The 17,851-nt window shown below is 38.7% G+C and overlaps 1 protein-coding gene and 1 pseudogene across 1 annotated transcript; one reads left to right on the top strand and one right to left on the bottom strand.

Annotated features, from left to right (window-relative positions):
* The first annotated feature begins 696 nt into the window (after positions 1-696).
* Positions 697-9,734, top strand: LOC137298968 (fibrinogen-like protein 1). The gene is made up of 3 exons (XM_067831395.1): positions 697-996; positions 8,252-8,354; positions 9,079-9,734. Exons 1-3 carry the CDS (start codon positions 697-699, stop codon positions 9,732-9,734), a joined length of 1,059 nt encoding a protein of 352 aa, XP_067687496.1.
* A 5,203-nt stretch (positions 9,735-14,937) lies between these two features.
* LOC137297813 (uncharacterized) lies at positions 14,938-17,167 on the bottom strand (annotated as a pseudogene).
* Positions 17,168-17,851: the final 684 nt, after the last annotated feature.

Genomic DNA, 17,851 nt, shown 5'->3' with positions numbered 1-17,851 from the left:
CATTCATGGTTTTATTATCCCTGCGAACGTATTGGCATCTCCAACCTATCATTTAGGATCACAGATAGACGCATGCGCACGCGCATTCTCCACACACAGACACAGACCCACCCAAATAATGTATTTGTAACTTGGCCATAAGGTAAGAGCCCGGTCGTCACGCTGAAGACTTAGAGACCTGGGTTCGATTCCCCACATGGGTACAATATGTGAAGCCCATTTCTGGTGTCCACCGCTGTCATATTGCTGGAATAATGCTAAAATCGGCTTAAAACCAAACTCACGCATTCACACTAATAACTGTTTATAATAACTGTTTATGATTAAGCAATTCATCACAACAAAACCATTTATCTCCATCACTAGAGGAGAGAATGTACTTTAGTATCGTCGCAACAAACTGAGGCAGAGTTGAATCAATGACACTCAATACACATTGTAAATACTCGTACATTTTTATGAGTCCTGAGATTTATGTTTGCCTGTACTCGAATGTCATGACAAGCTTTGTATGATATGTATGGGCTTCTAATGCAGAAACAAATCGATTGGAATTAACAGAAGACAGTCATGGGCACCTGCAAGCACTTTGAATATAAGTTTAGAATCTTTAGGACTCCCTGAAATCACATCGGAAAATATTAATGACTTTGGCACTGCATAAGACACATGTAGGGCAGCATCCACAAGTCAAGCATGTCTACTTCAGAGATGTATTTTGTCGGTGTGATACTTTCGGTTTTAGAATTTCAAAGTATTTCAGGGGAGTTATCAAGTGGGGTGGCTGCCTTTTTTCAGTATTCCCAATGTTCAGTTTTTCAAGCACCACCAGTTACTGAAGGAGTGTACACGGTACGTACAAAGACGGGATGTGCCAGGATATGTTCTGAAGACCCAACTTGTGTGGCTTACAGTGTATCTAGACACCTTTGCCGGACACACGAGGAGTTGTTCCAGACAGGAGAATGCTACAGTGGAGGCTGGAAACATTATAATGTAAGTGGGAAACTGCACCAGCGTTTGAAAAAAACAATAATGTTGGTACATACCGTTTCAAAGAACCACAACGTAATTCTAGAGACTTAAAACATCTAATGATAAGCAAATGTAAATGCAATTTAGGCACTAAATAGCCAGGATGAATACATGGCGTATTTAGTATAGAATCAACACAGTTTCCTGTTAACTGTGTTACAGTTAAAAATTTACCGTGACAACACTGAAAGAAATCCCCTGTGAACCAGCAAAACAGAACAGAGACAGTTTGTTTACGTTCAAATTATGGGCACCCGTGGCGAGCCACCTCCTCGTGGTGGGTGATGGGTAACGCCAAGAGCTTGCCGACACCCCTGTTGTGGACCCGGGGGATTATTTGGTCCACCAACCCGTTTGCCGTGGGTTGCAGCCCTGTGTCGGTGGAGGAAGGGATCCTGGTGGTTGAGGGCATGGGAACAGGACCATTGTTCCTATTGCTCAATACACCACTTTGGCCCTGACTTCACCTAGACGGGTGGTTGAATGGGCCCGGTTCAACCAATTGGCTGGTCATGCCAAGCCCTGTGCATGGACTGTGTTTGTGTCATTGCACAATTTTGATATTGGGAATTGTTTTGAAATTCGGTCTCGGCACTACTGTTGATTTGTAACTTTTTTTATTCTGAATTATGATCATATGAACTTTGCATAGAGTCTTATGCCAGAAGGCGATGGCTCATGGGCCAATCTGGATTAGTTATTTATAATTCTTCCGCTGGAGTATATTATGAGTATCCTTGGTGCTGCAAGTCGGAGACCCACTTGCATTTAGCATTGTCCTTGTGATACTCCGTGGTGGGTGGGGAGCTCAGATGATGAAATCTAACTAACTAAACATGGCTTACAATACCTCTCAAAAAAAGAGCAAACGTCAACTTGATACTGATCCCATTGAAACTGACCACAGACTGCCCAACTCATTTGGTTACTGGCCACGTTTTCTTGTTGTTGAGACTATTGACAAGACCCCTTTAAAGCTGAATCCTTTTGCCGTAGCTAAAGGTACACAAGGCATCGCTGGTGATGTTAAAAACATTTGGCGATTACGTTCCAGTGCCCTTCTGGTTGACTGTGCAAAAAGACAGCAAGCCACCAATCTTATGAGTACTAAATCTTTTGTCGGTATTCCAGTTACGATCTCGGCTCACAAAACACTTAACACGAGCAAAGGAATTGTCAGGGACCGTGAACGTTTGTTTGCTGACATGTCAGAACTTGACATCGCCTCAGAGATGAAGGATCAAGGTGTCCTTTATGTCAAACGTTTTACAACCCGTAGAAATGATGCTACTGTAAACACAAATACAGATCTGTTCTCTTTCTCCAAATGTTCCAAAATCACTGAAAGCAGGATACTGTAACATCAACGTTGAAATGTACATTCCAAACCCTCTTCGATGCTTCAAATGCCAAAAGTTCGGCCATGCGGTTAATAAAAAATAACTGCACATTGTCTGTTGTTTGTGCTCACTGTGGTGAAAAGACACATACAATAGAAGATTGTGACAGTAACGTTAAGAAATGTACTAACTGCACTGGTGCCCATTCATCGTTTTCCAAAGAATGTCCTGTCTGGAAGTATCACAGGAGATCAATAAACTAAAATTCACCCGAAACATTAGTTTTGCAGATGCCAAGAAACTTATCCAAAGATCTGAACCTAAAGAAAGCTATGTTTCCATACCTAAACATCGTCGGAAGCAAGTATAACTAAATCAACCGCAAGCTGTCAAACTGACTTGACTTGGATAACATCAGAAGCTCCTCTGATTTTTTCACCTGCAATGTCTACTCAAACGCCAAAGTCACTTTCGTCTCAAATCCAATCAGTAGCATCCTCTGATCATGAGTCTTCTCAATCAACCCCAAAATCTTCAGAAACTGTTAAAACTAAACCTAAAAGGCCAGATCCTATGAAAAAGCTAAGTGGCAGAGCCCCGAAAGGGTCACAAAACAAAATTCAGTTGTTTAACAAATATGGGTCTCTCGAGGACATGGACGTTTCTGAAAACGTCCATTCTAGGGCACATAGCTTATCGCCCTCCAAAAGAGTGCGGGGTAGATCCCCAATAAATCCCCCCAAAAGATAGTTTATTCCAGTCATATTGTACAGTGGAACTGCAGAGGATTGAGGACTAATTTACATGAATTACAGCTATTAGTCCAAGATTTTACACCTTCAGCGACATGTCTCCAAGAGACATATTTAAAACAAACAGATATATTTGACCTTCGTCATTTTAATGCATATCGTTGTTTTTCACCTCCGGGTGATAGGGCCACTGGCGGATCATCCATTTTAGTCAGACAAAACGTTACTCAAAGCCCTGTTTCACTAAATACTAATATCCAGGTTGTTGCAGTGAGAATTACTTTACATGTAGCGTTTACGCCGTGCTCTCTCTATATTTCGCCGTCTTCGACGTTTGCCAAAACTGATCTTCAAGCTCTATATGACCAAATCCCAAAGCCCTGTATTATAATGGGAGATTTAAATGGGCACAACCCACTCTGGGGTAGTGTAACTACAAACACTAAAGGTAAGTTGTTGAAGGACTTTTGTTCTGACAATGATTTATGTATTTATAATGATGGTTCCAGCACATATATACACCCTGGTACAGGGACTTATTCTGCTCTCGACTTGTCACTCACATATTCAGAACTACTAAATGAATTCGAATGGTCAGTCCACAATGCCCTCTGTGGAAGTGACCATTTTCCTACTATACTAAAATCTGTAACTCCATCTGATGTTCCTCCATCATCAAGGGAAAAAAGGCTAACTGGGCTTTATATGAAACACTGTGTGCTGAAAAACTTAAATCTGAACGTTTTATTGACGTTCCTGATGCTATTAAATGTTTTTCTTATGAACTGAACTCCATAGCTGATGAGTGTATACCAAATTCCTCTGTAGTTCCACACATACGAAAACCATGGTTCAACGATGACTGCAAACGAGCTAGGAAGGCAAGGAAAAAGGCAGAACATTATTTCCGTCGTCATCCTATGGTGCATAATTTAAATAAATTTAAAGTATTAAATGCTAAAGCACGGCGTACATTTAAACAGAACAAACGCCAATCTTGGCAAAATTATGTATCCAAAATAAATTCGAGCACACCCACGTCCAAGGTATGGAACATGGTCCAAAAAATTAAAGGTAAACATGGAGATCAAGTACTTACCGATAAATCAGATATAGCAAATAAACTGGGCGAAATCCTCGCTAAACATTCTTCTTCTTCCAATTATTTACCTAAATTCCAGCAGTAATAGAAAACTATTAATTTCAAATCAGATAATGGGGAAGATTATAATGAAACTTTTTCTATTTATGAGCTCCATACTGCACTTGATCAAGCTCATGATACTGCTACAGGAGCTGATAACATGCATTATCAACTCCTGAAACATTTACCAGAATCCTCTCTGGAAACTCTCCTAAATATTTTTGATGATATTTAGACACCAGATAACTTTCCTCCTTCATGGCGTGACGCCATAGTAGTACCAATACCTAAACTTGGACGTGATCACACTGGTCCATCCAATTATCGTCCGATTTCATTAACTAGCTGTGTTTGCAAGACCATGGAAAGCATGATAAATAATCGACTTATTTGGTACTTGGAAACAAATAATCTCATAACAGATATACAGTGTGGTTTCCGTAAAAACAGAAGTACTGTCGATCACTTAGTGCGACTGGAATCATTTGTTTAAAACGCACTAATTTTTAAACAACATGCTGTGTCTGTCTTTTTTGATCTTGAAAAAGCATATGACACAACATGGAAATATGGCATTCTTAGAGATTTACATGACTTTGGCTTGCGAGGTCGTTTGCCTGAATTTATTGCCAACTTTTTAAATGACAGACAATTCCAGGTCCGTGTGGGTTCCACCCTGTCTGATCATTACAATCAGGATCAGGGTGTTCCACAAGGCAGTATTCTGTCTGTCACTCTTTTTAGCATCAAGATCAACAGTCTATCAAAAGTTTTAAACGATTCAATTGATGGATCGTTATTTGTGGATGATTTTAATATTTCTTGTCGTGGTAAAAATATGCATACCCTTGAACGGCAATTGCAGTTGTGTTTAAACAAGATAAATAAATGGTGTCTTGAAAACGGCTTTAAATTTTCCTAATCGAAAACTAATTGCATACATTTTTGTCGTAAATACAAACCACATAAAGACCCTGAACTGTCTCTAGATGGCACACCCATTAAAGTTGTGAAGGAAGTCAAGTTCTCGGGTCTAATCTTTGATTCACATTTAACGTTTTACCACATATTAAATCACGTAAAACTAAATGCCTGAAAGCACTTGATTTGTTAAAAGTTGTTTCCAACTCAAAGTGGGAAGGAGACCAAACTACCCTACTCCACTTATACAGATCCCTCATCCATTCGAAACTTGATTACGGCTCCATCGTTTATGGTGGAGCCTGTAAAAGCAACCTCAAACTACTCGATTCTATCCACCATCAAGGTCTAAGACTATGTCTTGGGTCATTTAGAACTTCTCCTATTGACAGTCTTTATTAAGTCGAGGCCGATGACCCATCTCTTACTCAAAGACGTATAAAACTCTCCTTACAGTATATAACAAAACTATATTCTAATGAGGCCAATCCTGCATTTAACTGTGTTTTTAATCCTCTTTATGAGAATCTATATAATAAAAAGCCTTTTCTTGTTCAGCCTCTGGGAGTGAAACCTTTTCTGTCTGCTTGCGGCATTGAGCTAGCCAATATAACTCCTTCCCGTCTACTTTCGTCTCCACCTTGGCAGTCAGACTCGAAGTTGACCTAACACTGACGAGTTTTAAAAAATCAGAAACAAATGAATTACAATACAAACAAGTATATAATCAATTAAAAAGTAAGTATAATACATACAAATCTTTATTTACAGATGGGTCCAAGGATGGTGGCGCAGTGGCTTGTGCCACTGTCATTGGATCCAGAACAATATCTTTCAGATTACCAGATAATAGTTCTATTTTCACAGCAGAAGCAAACGCTATATTATAACGCTATAAACGCTCTTAAATATATTGAAAGACATCCTAGACATAAACAGTATATTATCTATTCTGATTCTCTTTCTTGCCTCCAGGTAATTAAAAACCTGTCATGTAAACATCCACTTTTAATAGAAATAATTGAATTATATAATAATCTTGCTACTGGCCAATACGACATCGTCTTTTGTTGGTTACCCAGCCATGTAGGCATTTCTGGCAACACAATGGCAGCACTCAAAAAATCCGCGACTCCACTTCTTATCCCATACTCTGATTATAAAGCTACAATTAGATCGTATATCCGAGATCTGATGCAAAAGAGGTGGGACACCCAAGTGGGTCTAAATGAATTACATGCAATAAAACCTTATATTGGTTACACCCACTTGGGTTGTCAATCCAGATTTGAGGAGGTCATTATGTGGCGATGTCGTATTGGCCATACGAGATATACACATGAATACCTTTTGAAAGGTGAAGATCCTCCGTTCTGCATCCTTTGTGATGAAAGAATCACAGTCAAGCAAGACATGCTTGAGTATTCCATCACAACGGATCAGTATTTTAATTCACAAACTATGAAGGATCTTTTTAGCAATATTACCCCTCATTTAATTGTTGCATTTTTAAAGGAAGTAGATTTATTAACTGAACTGTAAATAGATAAATATTTTAAAATTGGAAGATTAAATTAGTAACTCAAATCGTTAGTGGCTGTACCCTCGAAGGGGGTTGAAGTACCGTAAAATAATTGTCCTCCTGAGAGGGTACATAAGTCCAAAAACATTTGAAGTAAATTTAAGTTTTCCAGCTTTTTAATCGTAGAATAAGTGTGTTTTTACTTTATGGCTAGATTTGTCTAAATTGCTAACAGCTGAATGGATGATGTAAATTCAACTAGGGTCCATGCAGGAAGCAAATGTACTGTAAGTCCCCATGGTCCTTAGTATGGTGATCTACCTTCAGTTGTTGGCAACCTATGGCTCATTTATATTGTACTGTCCTCTATAGATACATTGTTTTAGGTCTATTCACTAGTTTTACATTCTACTCTGTGATACCCTAGTTAGTTTTATTGTCCTTACAATGTATGTGCTATTAATTCATTTGTATTTTCATAATTACTCGTTCTCGTCACGATAGGGCTGCAATATTGCCGATGTGACCTTAAATATTAACTCACTCACTCACTCAAATTATGTATTGTTATGCAACGAGAGCAAGGTATACAAAGTCACAAGTCAATATAACAATGCTGATTACAAATACAATTCAAGAGAGACAAAATCTCTCAAAGTCAGTGGGTCACAAAATACAATGTAGCAAACTCACCAAAGTCTTGCTGTGAGAGAGAATCAACTATGGCAGAATGTCAACACAGCAATCAGTGCGACAGCAGATAATGTAGATTCAAGTATTGAAGGGGTTTCAAGCGTTGGCATTAACTCAAGCGAAAATAAGAAAGAATATGAGTGTCACCCTCCACACGGCAACCAGCCTTTATATATATTTTAATTACTAAGTCATTTCCTACTATGTCATTTCCCGAAAGTTCGGACACAAACGAACATCGTCAAAACTGTAGAATGCCCTCGAATAAGTTGTTTCAAAGGCATTTAGAAGTTGGAGGAATCAAACTAAAAGTGCTTTATGGTTCAACTTCTTTATCATACAAGGTCACAACGTTTCGAGACAGATTCTAGTCTCTTCTTCAGGTGAAGAAACGTTGTGACCTTGTATAATAAAGAAGTTGAACCATAAAGCACTTTTAGTTTGAGCCCTCGAATAAGTCTCCAGGAACTAGACACATCGAAAACTAGCAGCAGATAAATTCCGGAAAACCAGAATGCTAAAAGTGTTGACCAGCTATTGAAACGAAATGTGACCCATCGTATTGAATATTCAAAACACTAAACACTGTGACCCTAAAATAATTAATACTGAATTAATAACAAAATATACAGAAAATACACACTCGTAACACCTGTTTTTATTACAATGGTCAGTATCACAATCTGACCTATCCACACAAGTAGGAAATCACAGCAATATTGCACGTCGGGCCCAATATCTTTCATGGACAATAGCATGTGATCACATTGGAATGGATATCTGTTCTGCATTTCTGGTACCTGATCCAACACTGTGTATATGAAATATGGTTCTTCTATTCAAGATTCACAAACGTTGCCAGAAAAAGGGCTACACTGGCGTGGGAACACGTAAGTGTAAATGTTATGGTGGATACATCGGTGGCGACTGTGAACGACTTATGATCGGTGAGTTGTTTAGGAGAACACCAAACGCCAAACCTAATTAATGACAGCATATAATCGAGACGATGGCGATGAAAATGAACGATGGATCTGTTTGGTATGATTGAAAACGAAATCAATTTCAGCTATAGGCAGTGATGCTGAACGATGAGAATGTCTGTCCTTACGGATTCAATGTTTTTTACCTTACTCTTTCGAAGTTGTCGGAGATTCACAATTTCCTCTGAAACATTTGAAATCTTTGTTTGTTAGTTTGTTTTTGCTTGTTTTTGCTTGGTTGGTTGTTTTTTTTTCTGTATGCATGTGTTTCGATGAAAGGCGCGTATAGTACCAGTTATTAAGCAATTCGTTCCTCGTCAAATATAGCAAACATAATATTCATTTGTGACGAATCATATTAAGTTTTTTTCATGTTATAATCCTATGTATAATGACTCTTCAAGGCAATGTAGTGTCCGTTTAAATTGAGAAATTGTTGTTCAAAGCATTTCAACATTTCGGTCCGATTGTCCAGCTATTCTGTTTAAGAGTCTCCTTTCAGAGAGACACAACACGTCGGTAATTGTATGAGACACAGAGTTGATAGAAGGTATGACCTTCCATTTCTCAGAGACACAGTCAAAAATATCTTCACAGCGTCAAAGTTAGCATTCTGTAACAAAATTCTTTTACCAATCGGTGGAACACAAGCAAGGCATGCCCAAGAAGAAATATGTTATCTTTTCAGATTGCTCCGAGGGCTTTACAAGCAGCCACTATGACGGAGAAACTGGTCTGTTTTACATTCACCCTGTGTTGTCTCCGGAGCCCTTTCAAGTCTGGTGCAGGATGGCGTATGGCGGCAATACATATATACAGAGACATGAGCGTAACGCCACAAGTTTCTACCGTTCGTGGCAAGAGTACAAAGATGGATTCGGCGATCCACGTTATGACTTCTGGCTCGGTAACGACAAAATCTCCCACATTGTAAATGGACGTGATCACCTACTTTATTTTAACTATGACGATGTCTTCACCCTTAAATTCAGACAACAGATATACACGGAATTCAAACTAAACAGGAACAATGATTATCAAATGACATTTGTGTTGACATGGGGACACAGGGACCCTTCACATCATGGTGGTGACTGTTTATCCGAATTAAAGGGACAGCCCTTCTCTACCTTCGACAGAGATAATGATGCCAGTCCTCTGAACTGTGCTCAAGAGCACAAGTCTGGATTCTGGTTCAAGAGCTGCACCCCTTGTAACCCCAATGGTGTTTGGTCAGAGACTCCGGACCAGAAGAGAGCTGGGGTACCCGAGGAGATGTTCTGGACGCCTGCTTATGGAGATAACCTGATGCTCTCTTGTGCGATCTTTCTGACGGCAATGTAATTCTGAGAGCAGATTCACCTATCCTTGAACTTGCTGATTTTCTTTTTCTAAAACCGTTTCTTACAGAGGTAATTCTAACCAATTTGTAGAATGGCATATTTTAAAGGGACGGATTTGCCCAAACGATACATGTATACAGACAAGGTAGAATCACTTCTGAACGTCTGTTTATGGAGATATAAGCTGATGCTCTCTAGCTGTTTTATTTTTTATTCAGAGGGACACGTGTCAGATACTTACCTCCTTGTGAAGTCATGACTGAGACAAAACCCAAGGCACGAGAGAGCAATATAGATATGTGGTATTTGTACATTAAGGAGGTGATAACCAGAGAAATGGTTTGAGGTATAAGTTCGAGGCACGACTGTACGACTCTTTGCGATGAGTCCTCTGATGGTGGTGATTGTTTGGACGCATAAAAGGGACAGCCCTTCTCTACATTCGAGAGATCTTTGCGATTCTTTTGTTGCCTTGTACTGAATCACATGGTACCTATTCATGTGGCAAAGTACTGAGTGTTTCACCAAAAATGTGCAATCTCAGATGCAACGTGTGGTGGCTTTTGCGACTTTCTGAACGGAATTCCTAGTCACAGAATACTAGACCTGTTTCTACACGTGTCATCGGTTCCCAATAGCACAGACGCTCATGCTGTTGATCACTGGATTGCCTGGTCCAGACACGATCATTTTCAGACCGCCGCCACTAAACTCACTTAGTCGCTGTTTATACTGACGACATCCACTTGTCTGTAACTGAGGCTTTTGAAAGTTTAATGGAATCACAGAAAGTCGTAATCTGGATCAAACATCTTTTGAACATACCCTTGCTTTAATTAGAAGTAAAAACCTTACATTGTGCAAACTTAAAACTGTTCCAGATGACAGCATGTCATTTCTACCGAAGTGGAATAAAGTCAGTGAGTAAATAAGTTTCTTATTTTCAATTTAAATCCACATATCTTACGGGCTAATGCACAGTCTACTATACATAACTTGCATATGTTTTAGTACAAATAATGAAAGCATAAGATAGATGCGTATTAAATTTATCATTTGTAAATCTTAAGGTGCCACATGAATAAGCAAATTTAATCTGATGTCTTTCCAAGCGTCCCAAAAGTGTCAGTTAAATCATGGATATTCTTTCCTATCAGCCAACAGTTTTATGATAACGTTCATTCATTACCCCAATTATATGACAACATCTGCTGGAAGTTATTAAGTCGCCCTTAAGCATATAGTCCATAAGTGTGTCAACATCGTACCGCTCATTCAGTCGAATGATATCACATTGTAATAATAAACATTCTTATAATAAGCCTGAAACCTACACCTGTGTGGTGATATCAGGGACAAATACCTGCACTCCTAAAGGAAGGATATTATCCTACATGTGAAAATGTAAGCTGTGCCTCGCTGAAACACTGATGGTCATGCGTTTTAAAAACTCGGATTTAAAACACGTCTATGCACTTATTTTGCAATCTAGCGCATTTTCACAGAATATTCAAGCTGGTTTCTCTCATGAAAACATGACGAGATGTTGGAGCCAATTACTATGCGGTTCTTGTGTGATGTGATATAATTTAATTATATTTCCAGTTTAATTTGAGTCTGAAGGGTATTGGGTTGAAAGGTTTCTGCAAATGTACCTACATGCAGATGTTAACAGATAGCAGGGATATAGAGATCTCGTACCTTTACCTCATATTATCAACTGAACGTATATACACACTATAAAGGTAACACATTTTATATAAGCGTTTCTATATTGAAGTAGAAAAACAAAGACTACAAGGTTGACTATTATGATAATAATGACCCACCATAAACAACCCATCGATAGTAGCCCACAGCGTGTGGTCGATGAAGGAAAACGTCTTTTCTGACCTTGATCGTTGTTGTCTGACAAAACACATACACCAGTTTTCAGTGCAGGAAATAATTTAGAAACCGAAGCAACATCGAAATGTTAGTTCTTCTCTCCTTTGCTTTGGTGCTTACCAAACATTCATGCTGCCTCATCTTAATGTTTCTTTAATAACACGTTTAGACAAGCTATACATGTATCACACGTTGTACAGCCAAACATATGTGTAAGCTGTTTACGGACCTGATTCACGCTTGCTGATGGGATTCACCATGCTCTAATTTATACGTGTACACATACAGAGCATATGCACGTGTAATATAAGAAAATAGTATATTACTGATTGTGATGAGACACAAATCAGCAATCAGCAAAACTGAATTAGCAGTATTAGAGAGTAAGTTAGGTTTACGTCGCACACAGCATTATGACGGCGGTCTGTAAATAATCGAGCCTGGACCAGACAATCAAATGATCAACGGCGATAGTGTCAGTCAAGAGAAAGAGCGTGAAATCTGACTGGTAGTGTTAGGCGTCCTAGCAGACAATGAGCCATTTTCCAGTTTTGCCGTTTAGAGTTATCTGCCCTCTGTGACACGTGACCGCGGGCATGACGACACGTAAACAACAGCTGTCAGGTTGACGTTCCGTTTGTTTTGTCGACAGACGATATTGTTTACCTTTGGCCTGCTATCATTATTTGAAGAAAATATCAAGTATGTTCTCGTCAAAGACTGTACCACAGTTGAAAATGTATTTGAAAGATCGTGGTGTGACATTTACAGGCTACATTCGTCGCGAATTGATCACATTGTGCGAGTGTGTTGCCAACTTGAATTTGCCCATCTTGCATGATGTTTCCGATGTAAACTGCACATCCCAAACACTATCACACCTGAACATTAATTCTGATCCCTTCCTTATACCCGGCTACTCTAACAATTTGTCATAATCCCCGGAAATTGGAATATATGACGTATTTAATTACTTGGTGTCGTTCAGGCCCGATTACGACAGAAGGAAGCTCCGTGCTTACAAATCTTTTCAAGACTATCGCTTGTATGCTGATGGGCATGTCAACAGTGTAGAGTATGTTGATGCTACCGACACCGTCGGAATTTTTAAAGCATTTGTGAAGCCAACACAACGGGACAAGACCTACTTAAAGTCCGAGTTCTACAACCTATGGATTGCTGTGGACAAAATGAATGTTGACATTAAGACCGCTTACTGTCAGTGCCCAGGAGGGTAAGTGATCTAACACTGGGAAGGTCTAAATCTCATAATGATCCGTAAAATTAAATGGATTGCCTGTTTTTGACTACATAGCATAAAACTTAAACAAGCTTAAATACCATTAAAGCCAAATTTCCCAACTGTCTTCAGTTTGCAAAGAAACAACCAGTCCCAAACTCTTGGAAACAATGTGCATTTATATCCTTGTTTCAGTGGATCATAGCCAATATTTGTAAGTTCCTAATATTTCTGTATACGTAGTCAGAATACTGTGAAAGTAGTTATTGATATTTTTCATGAAGATTACACATATGAAGTAACCCTTATCCTGAAAAAAACCCTTTATGAATATTCTTTTCACATATTTCAGTTCTGATGGAGCCTGCAGACATATAGCAGCAACACTTTTTGATATTGAAGCTTTTGAGTAAAAGAGCATCACTGATGGCCCTTCCCTTTGGACCAAAAGACCAAGACCTCATGATGAGCCTGTGCCAATGGGTCACCTAAAAGTCAAGAAAATCAGGTACAAAAAGAAAAACGAGGATATATGGGGATTTTCAATACATTAGTCTGTAAGTGGTCAATAATCTATAACATAATCTGGTTTTAAATAAATGACAAACAACAGGAAATAAATGGAAATATTTTTAATTTTGCTATATATATAACCAATCTGTACTGTGTTGCAGTTATGGACAAACGCTTGCTGACACAAGTAGTGACTATGGCCAGGATACTTTTGATCCTCGACCAATAAGTGACAGATCAAATCCATCACTTGAACAGGTGGCCAATTTTGCAGCCTCACTGCATCAGGTTAGAATGACTGAAATATTTCTATTTCAGTTTGCAACATGTGACATGTAGCTTAAACATGAAAATGTTAAGTATTCATATAAAAGGTTTTGGAAAAGGTGAAATCAGTGAATATCTATCTGTGAAACAATGCACTTAATGCATATAACACTTCCAATGTGGAATCATGACAGAAAAGGACAGTTTTCAGTGTTCAGCGCGAGATGTAAACCAGGTGAATTATATTATATATGTATTATGTAACTTATCCAAAACTTTCACATTTGCAGATCAATCCTAATGCTTGTGCCTTGGAGAGCCTCCTTGATCCCACTGACACACAGATTCAAGCAATGAAAATTAACGGGGAATGTGTTGCTATGTCCCTACTCAAGAAGCTAGAGGCCCTTCAGTTGCCTCCTGGTTCTGACATCTCTGAGGACATTATTGATAGACTGAAATATTGTCCTGATGACATTATTTACATTGCACGTGAAACAACAGGGCAGAGTGAGAATCCTACATGGTCAGTGATGAGAAAAGGCATGGTGACTAGTTCAAATTTTAAACGTGTTTGCACCAGGGCAGATGCTTTTGAAAAGAACAAAAACATTGATTGCTCAAAGTTAGTGAAATGTTTGCTCCATGACAGTCTTAGCACTGACATTAGCAATGTACCATCTGCTATTGTGTGGGGTAGGAAAGGGGAAAGCAAGACCAAAGAAGTGTACAAACAGATTGAAGGAAGGAGACATAAAAAATTATCTGTGAAAATAAAAGGTTTATTGATTGATAAGGAAAATCATTTCCTTGGTACTTCAGTGGATGGTACAGTTGAATGTCAATGCAAAGAAAATCATCAACACAAACTGTTAGAAATTAAATGCCCATGGACTTTGCGAGACTGTGATCCTAAAAGTGCTGCACAAAATAGGGGGTGTTACCTGAAAGATGGTAATTGGCACCTTAAAGATGACAGTGATTATTATTATCAAATTCAAGGCCAATTAGGCATATATGGATTTCAGTCCTGTGATCTGGTCATTTACACAAGGAAAGGTATACATGTTATTAATGTGCCTTTTCATGAACAATTCTTTGAGTCTATGATCAGAAAAATCAAATCTATTTATGTAAAACAATTGCTTCCTTCACTGCTGCAGACTTTAAACAAGTAAAATAGATGAAGACTTTTGTCAGCTCTGACTGAAACTTCCTGTTTACTGTATGAGGTACATGTATTTCTTTTGAATGAACCCAAAGTCTATTTAGCAAGCACATTGTCCAAGTTACACAGTCAAGCCACCACATTCACGCACTGACAAAGAGAACCTTTCATTTTCAAAGGAATAACACCCTGTAATAGTTTATATTTTTTCAGCCTACCAATAGCTCTCTCAACATGTATTCTAGCATTTGCTATTCTCCTAGTTTTGGTAACTGCTACTGAACTGAGTTGTCTCCCATGAGAAAATGGTGGTATGTTGAGAGTTGCCTTTTTAAAGGCTAACAGATCTCTTATTAAGAAGCCTCTATCAGCCATGATGTCATCATGTTCAGAGAGTACATCTAACAGACTAGATTTCTGAACTATCTTCCTATCTGAAATGCTGCCTGACCATAATTTTGAAACAAAAGTAAATGAACCTTTAGGAGAGCAAGCAACCAAACACTTTAAGGTATTTCTATGCTTATAAGATGACCATGTTACTCTCTGGCTGGAAGGAATGCTTGGTTTTTGAAGTAGAAATTCTGTACAATCAATAACTGCTTTGGTATTTGGAAAATATTTAAAACATTTAGGAAGATTATGTTTCACCTGTTTTGTGGAAGACCATTTGATAAGAAAACATAATTCTTTGCACATCAGATTGATCCATGTGTTGAAAATTCTACTTATGTGGGAATTTGAAACACCAAATAAATCTGACAACTGTTCCACATCATTAGCTCACCGTAGACGCATCAGGGTGATGATGAATTCCTCATACAGAGAGAGCAGTCTTGAGGGGCCTCTGCTGGATTTTTGCTGCAATACAAAGTAGGAAATTGTTAACATTTACTCTGCTGTACCATTTACATTGTGAACTGATGTTGTCAGAAACTATTTTGGAAATAATGCACTGGTTGCAAGCTAAAATTCAGAGATGTATTAATTAGGAACCTTCTTTATTATCAATAATATGTCTTTATGTTCTGACCATAATAAACTGTTTCTGAAAATGTAACCAGTATGGAATGGTGTATATAGTAAGTAAGATCCTTTGATATGTTCTGACATGAGCACTAATGACAAGCACACCCCATCCTGCTTTGTCTCACTTTGTCCTCTCCAGTAGGTCATCCCAACAGCCTTGTCTTTCAGCCAGTTGAACACCAACATGAGCATGGCAATACTGAGCCCTGTTGTAAATGTGTAAAACTGATCATCTATCTTCATTGACTATGTGAAGTTGAATAATAAATTAAACATGAATGTTATATTTTGCTTACAGTGCAAAACCCCAAAGGATTTATCAGTGTAATAATTAAGTTATTTCATGTATATATTCAGGTATTTTGTATGTATTTATGTTGATACACAACATGTAATATATTTACCAGTGTAAAACTTAATTTTTTTGTCAACATCTTGGGGTTCTGCAGCATATCATCTGTGTATGTGCTGATGTCATCAAAACACAGGTTTGTTTGTGTAGAGGCATCAGCAGTAGATTTGACAGTGCAGTAGGCATGATCACCAAGAGCTGTCATTGGACCAACAATGTCCATGCCCGTTTGAATTTCACCTGTTAAATAATTGAACATAATTAGACTGAAAGAATATTAAGATAGAGCATATACAAGTATGTACAATTATCACATAAAAAGGATTCAATCCAAGACAAGACAATGCATTAATTGTAAAGCAACATGCTAAAGAGATTTTTTTTAACATGCATACATTTTGTAAGTAAGACATCATCCTCTAGACTTCTCTTTTTGCATGGAGTGTCTGAAGTCACTGGATCAGCCTGTCTATGACGAGGTGGTGGTCTGGGCTTCGAGGGCGTGGAGGTTACCGGGACTGGGTCGGGGAAAACCTCAGTTGGTCCACGGCCACCTGACAGAATATTTATAAACCAGTTGTAGTTAACACAAGCACTGACACAACAGTTTAAATCTATGCATAGGTGCATTATTTTACAACATGTAACCACTTATAGATCTGTGACTCAGGTTGTTTTTTATTCGTTGTTCGAGAAATTAATCATTTGCATTGACGATACATGCTCAATTTTCACTTTCACCTGACGCAAACAAACACAGCAGAGTAGCATATTCACAAAAAAACTCACCTACGAAGTGTTTGGAACAAACGTAGGCGTGCCTCGTGACGCTTTTCACATCAAATCCCTCTCGACCACAGGCCCTCGTCCACCTCAAACATTTCTCCAGTTGACTCTTCGGCTTCGGAAAAGGAATAAAAAATACGTTTTCCATATCATGGCGATCCTTGTACCTGTTATCACACTTGCACAAGCCATAGCAACAGTGGTGGTAAGGCATCTTCAACTTCTCTCGGTGTACACGTCAGATAGTGGTCGGTGCACCGTCAAACACGTTACAAAATTTGACAGCCGTTTGTTTTGACCGTTTGCCCGCGGTCACGTGGTTTTGCAAAGGGACATCACTCTAAACGAACTTTTGTCGTGAAACTGGAAAATGGCTTATTGACACAGAACTTAAATTCACTTCAAATTTCACTCTTTGTGGCCTTTTAACTGTGTGTGGTTTGTGTGAGTATGAAGGCATGCACGTGCGTTTGATTATTTATTTGTACTTGAATGTGTATGGGCGGGTCTATTTGAATGAAATAAAAGTATGCAATGGTAGTCTCAGGAGACCAGGTGTCCATAGACAATAGACCGGGTGATCATAGACCAGATATCCATAGACCAGGTATGATAGACCAGGTACCCATAGACTGTAGACCAGGTATCATAGACCAGGTGTCCATGGACAGATTATGACAATTGCAGACAAAGCACATCACAACAGCACAGCACAAGAAGCAAATATCTACGTAAATACCCAACACTTAGCATTCTCTGATCTACCTCAGCTTTGTGAAGAGCATACATGTGGTTCTCTTCAATAGCTTCAATACGAGGCCAAACTCCACTGACAGATGTAGATACATCAGGAAACACACGCTATAACTTCTTCTC

The sequence above is a fragment of the Haliotis asinina genome, chromosome 10, assembly GCF_037392515.1.
Source record: "Haliotis asinina isolate JCU_RB_2024 chromosome 10, JCU_Hal_asi_v2, whole genome shotgun sequence".
Classification (NCBI taxonomy): domain Eukaryota; kingdom Metazoa; phylum Mollusca; class Gastropoda; order Lepetellida; family Haliotidae; genus Haliotis; species Haliotis asinina.
Note: the sequence above shows the minus strand (reverse complement) of the source record. Positions and strands in the feature narration are given on the sequence as shown.

What these genes read in the sequence shown, in the direction of transcription:
- LOC137298968 (XM_067831395.1), top strand. Translation starts at nt 697, where the DNA reads ATGTCTACTTCAGAGATGTATTTTGTCGGTGTGATACTTTCGGTTTTA. An exon ending in GAGGCTGGAAACATTATAAT is followed by an intron (nt 997 to 8,251) that starts GTAAGTGGGAAA and finishes CTTCTATTCAAG; the next exon opens with ATTCACAAACGTTGCCAGAA. An exon ending in CTGTGAACGACTTATGATCG is followed by an intron (nt 8,355 to 9,078) that starts GTGAGTTGTTTA and finishes TTATCTTTTCAG; the next exon opens with ATTGCTCCGAGGGCTTTACA.